Raw genomic sequence first — 5,000 nt, 5'->3', positions numbered from 1 at the left:
ATCTTCTGATTCATGATAGTTCCTTTGTGGATTCAAGAAGCTACAGCTATGTGACTATCCTTTCTGAGAACATCCTAAGTGGCATCAAGAACCCTTCTTATCCTACACTCTGATTACTTGAAAAGTGTGTTGGGACTAAAGAAAAAAAAGAAGATAACACACTTTTCCTTATTCAAGAAAAATGCTTTAGTTAACAAAAAACAAAGTAAAAACAAGTTGTTGCCACTACAGATCTTATTTATACATATCACTACAATAAAGGATATATCTAGAGCTCATGTTTCAAAACAATAAACATAAAGGTAAATAAACAAGAAGTGATATACAGGACATTATGCTAATGAATATGGGGCAACTAAGGCAGATATACATTGCTTCTAAATTGTAAACTGTTCACAATCCACAGAATAAATAATATAAGTACAGATACATTAAATACATTTGTGACATGTGAAAACAACAAAGTTAATTTGCACCACTTAAACAAAGGCACAATAATATGCACTCTACTGTGCCACCTAATGAAAAAAAAAGGGTAAAGCATAACTTGATATCACTTGAAAATTTACACTGTCAACAAAATGCCTTTACATTATAGCTACTGAATAAATAAGGAAATTGTTTTTTCCTGGGACAGAAGCAAGTCTTAAAAACACAATCATCATATCAGCAAGCTAGATACACTGATAAAATATCAGCCAAATTACAAAAGATAACGAGAACTAACCAGCAAATACAGTACATAAGATGTAAATAAGACCCTTAAAAAATAATAATTTACAACTGCTGAAGTCCTGAGATTCATCATCTTGGCAAAGGAAATGATCATTTCAACACAACTGTTTGGAATAATTAACACAGTCTGTCAGTACTTTCACATTGACTGGTCTGGCCACTACTTGCCACTACAATCATCTACTACCCTGGGATGAACTAATCATCTTCAATAATGTGTGCAGAAGTATTTATTTCCTCATGCTATAATAGTTAAAAATGTGGCATGATCTCCATTGAAAATCTAAATTCCTGCTGGTCAATGAGCAGAAATAAGCTTCTTTAAAATTACTTAGTATATTAGGTGTGATATGGAGTTCCACAGGACAATATTTTAAGACCTAAACTGTAGTCAGACAAGAACAAAAGTTGAGTTCATAAACAGGCACAAACATCGAAAGTGAAACCAACATTTAAAAAGTCTGTGAAAATTCTAAAGCAAAAAAACATTAGACAAAAATTAAAGACAGCACTAGCTTATTTTTTTTTAAATCTTGAAAAAGATATATAAATCAGATCTCTTTTTTGAGCTATTATTCATGTTTCTACTGGTATGCAATTTTTCACACTGACTTCTGTTCATCACATGAGTCATCATATGATTAAATATTTCCATAAAACAGGGCTTTCTATTCGGGGGGAGGGGGAGGAGTAAAATATGAACCTTTTAACAATTATATATATAAAAAAGAGGCCATCTCTAGCCACATATTCTTCTTTCATTAAATAAATAAACACTACACTCTAAAACTGTTTTATAAATGCAAAGTTCTCTGTAAAGTATGTGCTGTAAACATAATTGTAGGATTTACAAAAGTAATGCTAGCCTGAGAGACTGCCTTCCTTTTTTTCCATTACTAGATTGTTATTGGAATTTTTAATTGTGGAATATCAGTTAAAGATTTACACTATAAAAAAAAATATATATATATAAATACATTAAGTATTATATGCTCTACTGCATGTGCTGGTATGATGATACACATTAGGATATCTTGCTTAGTTAAAATGTCTAAATTACAATGCCCGTCCAGCAAAAGGAAAACTAACTCCTCCACACCCTAATCTGGTATTGCAGAAGTTTAGCAATTCCAAATCTTACAATTCAGGAACTCAAGCCATTTAACACTTACTATACTATTTTTGCATGTGCCTTAATAAATGCAAATACTAATTGGCATAAAACTAGATGATAGCTTCTCTTTGATATTTTACATAATGGTTGAAATTATTATGATGGAAGAAATATAGTTCTTGTAAAATACAAACTTAAAAACACCCAATACAAGATATAAAAAAGGATTTCCTCAGATGAATCATCTGACATCCTAGAAAGATGCCAAACAGGTGTGTAAAGACCCAAAAATTCAACCAGATACTAAGCACCAATTTATAAAAAGGACAGAGAACGTCATTTTATCATAAGTTGCTTCTGTAACAAATTAACAAGAATGGTCTCTTGCTAGCAGACTACAGCAATATCAGGAGATAAGAACTTATTCAGGATGAATAAATGCATTTTATTCCACTCCTTTAATGTTAAAGACTTTTCTCTATACATGATTCAAGACTTTAAAAATTCTTAAATGTTTAGAAGACACTCACAATGATCAATAGGGATGTCTGTACCTGTTTTCACCCTGGCAAAGTCAATAGACCTCCCTCATACACAGTTCAGCAAGATGGAGCTTCAAAACTTCTAACTTCTAAACTGACAATTAACTGTCAGGAACCAGTCAAACCTCTACCTTACTAGATCAAATGACTAGAAGGTTTGGTGGTCTTTGCCATAGATCACGGCATTCACTTGACACTAAACAACCATGAAAACATAACTGAATAGGTGAACAGCACAGGGAATCAGAGCACTAACAGTTCTAAAAAAAATTCATCTATGCCATATCCATTCCAAATAAAATATACTTTGTAAAAAATAATAATAATAATAATAAATAAAAATAAAAAATAGTCGTAGTGTCAAAGCATAGCCTATGGCCATATCTCCATACCTATGGCCTTCCAGTACAGACTAAATAAATATTAAAATCTAAAATAAAAACATAATACATATTCTGGCAGAACAAATCTTATATCACTTCCACAAAATTGGATATACCCCACTTGCAGGAGAGGTAAAGCCTGTCATGGCACAACTCTTATAGGCAAAATACCTTATGGTGGCAGAGTCAAGGAATAGCCTTGGCCTCCACACCTTTTGCAATACAGGAAAGGCTTTAAAAATGTGTCAACTATTCTCGCAGGATAAAACTTAAACCACCCCCAACCAGCAGGAGTAGTAAAGCCCATCATCTGGCAACTTTGGCAAACCAGTAAAATGCCTGTGGTCGAGTGAAATCAACTGATAATGGTCGTATCACTCAACCACCTACTGGTATCACTAGCTACTGCAGTCTTGTATGGCCACTCACTGTCTAATCCATGTGCCCCACAGTATTTTCCTGATGAGGGGACGGCTTACCAAGCATACCCAATCATGTACCTGCAACTTGACTGGTTACATATTCAATGATGAATCACCAGGGAAATCAAAAAGAGCTCTTTAATTTGGCTTGAACAAGTTTCACTAGTTACAACAAGCATCGGCCAACTGTGGGTGGTTTCGAATGTACAAAATGTTTTAGAACACCCAGCTCAAGCAAGATAAAAGTCTTTTATTGATTAATTTTACTTCTATGTACTGTTTGGTTTGTGGATGATGGTTATCATATACAACAACAAAAAATATTTATATATATCATCATCGTCGTCGTCAGCCTGTAACATTCCACTGCAGGACGTAGGCCTCTTTCACTCTTTTCCAGTCATTTCAGTCTTGTGTTCTCTGATTCCAGTAAAATATAATAAATTGTTTCTTTGATTTGTAACATTCATTTCACTAACATTGTAATGCTATACAGGCTGTCCCATGACTACACTCCCTTTTTCCAAATCTATTAGTTGGAGTGACTGTTTACAATACATAACATGGAAAGAACAAGTACAATCAAATGCATTAAGGCTAAATCTGGTTCATATAATTAATAACCAGTTAAATCTGGTTCATATAACTGATCTAAAAATAAGCCTAATGGATATGCATTTTATATCTTAGAGTGTGATGGACCTATCCCTATTCCGAATGCCTGTTTACCACCTAATACAAAAACTATCTGGGAAGTATGTACAACTCTCATAACAGGGCTCATAGGCAACAGAGATTGCAGAAACAAAGTTAGTTTCCTACAAGAAACTTTTCCAGCAAGTGCAAATGCACCTTTATACACCATAATCACATCCACAGAGAAACATCCATCAACACTGATAATACTAAGCTGACTCATTCACCACCAAGTTCTTTCCCTCTCAAGTGTGACAGGTTTAGGAGACCTGCCCTTATCTAACCCCTCAAAATAGTAACCAAAGTTTACTCTTTAATTTCTTACTAAGCAAATCCTTACAAAACTTGAACACAAATCAGCTTCCAGATTAAATATCTTTATTGGTTAAGGAACAATTCTTTCTTCTACCATAGGTGTTTTTGGGTCTACATTAATGACATAAATACCTTCTGGTTTATTCATGAGGAACTTTTCTACACTAACTTAAATCTCTTGGTGCAGATAACCTCCATTTGAGTATTCACACAAGATAAACCCTCCTATCAACACAACCAAATAAACATATCCCCGAAATACAGAAAAAAACAGCAATTTAAACACGTGTAGGCATGACTGTTCAAATTGAAGTTCAACAACCACCAGGGCAGCCGAGATTCTCTTCCTACAATCCTCGTGGGTCCAAGTAGGAAAAAATGGTCAATATTGGGTGCTATGGTTTAAGATCTTTTCTTGAAAGAAGAAAGGTGTAAAGAGGCGGTTTCCTGACGAGGAAAGAACCGCCTCCCAAAAAATCCTGCGATAAGGAGCTCCCCCTCCATTGCTGGATCCGCCCCCATGCCCGCCCTGGCCACCCCTTCCCTCCCCCTCCCATTCACACTTTGCATTCCCTTCAGACTAACCTACTCTCCGTTTCAACCCATTCGAATACGTTAAGGGGGAAAAGGCATCGATATAACGCAGGAACTTCAAAATATGGCCGCCCAACTTACCTCCCGACGAAATTCTCTAGCACAGAGGACTTGCCCGCGGACTGTCCTCCCACGACAGCAATTTGGGGCAAATCCAGTTGCATATGCACCCCTAACTGTGTGAAGGCATCTTGGAGTT

General features: G+C 35.4%; 1 protein-coding gene across 10 annotated transcripts in view; it reads right to left on the bottom strand.

Annotated features, from left to right (window-relative positions):
• The window catches only part of shi (dynamin-1 shibire), a 112,491-nt gene that overhangs the window by 107,374 nt on the left and 117 nt on the right, over positions 1–5,000 (bottom strand). For all 10 annotated transcript variants that reach the window (XM_086548365.1, XM_086548361.1, XM_086548363.1 and 7 more), the window contains exon 1: positions 4,883–5,000. This exon is cut by the window's right edge. In XM_086548365.1, coding sequence (XP_086404491.1) covers positions 4,883–5,000 — 118 coding nt within the window. The remainder of the gene's footprint in view (positions 1–4,882) is intronic.

This window comes from Penaeus japonicus, unplaced genomic scaffold, assembly GCF_977035675.1.
Source record: "Penaeus japonicus unplaced genomic scaffold, GWHDUDI00000001_assembly GWHDUDI00000020, whole genome shotgun sequence".
NCBI lineage: Eukaryota > Metazoa > Arthropoda > Malacostraca > Decapoda > Penaeidae > Penaeus > Penaeus japonicus.
The sequence above is the reverse complement of the archived record's forward strand: the minus strand, read 5'-3'. Positions and strand labels throughout refer to the sequence as shown.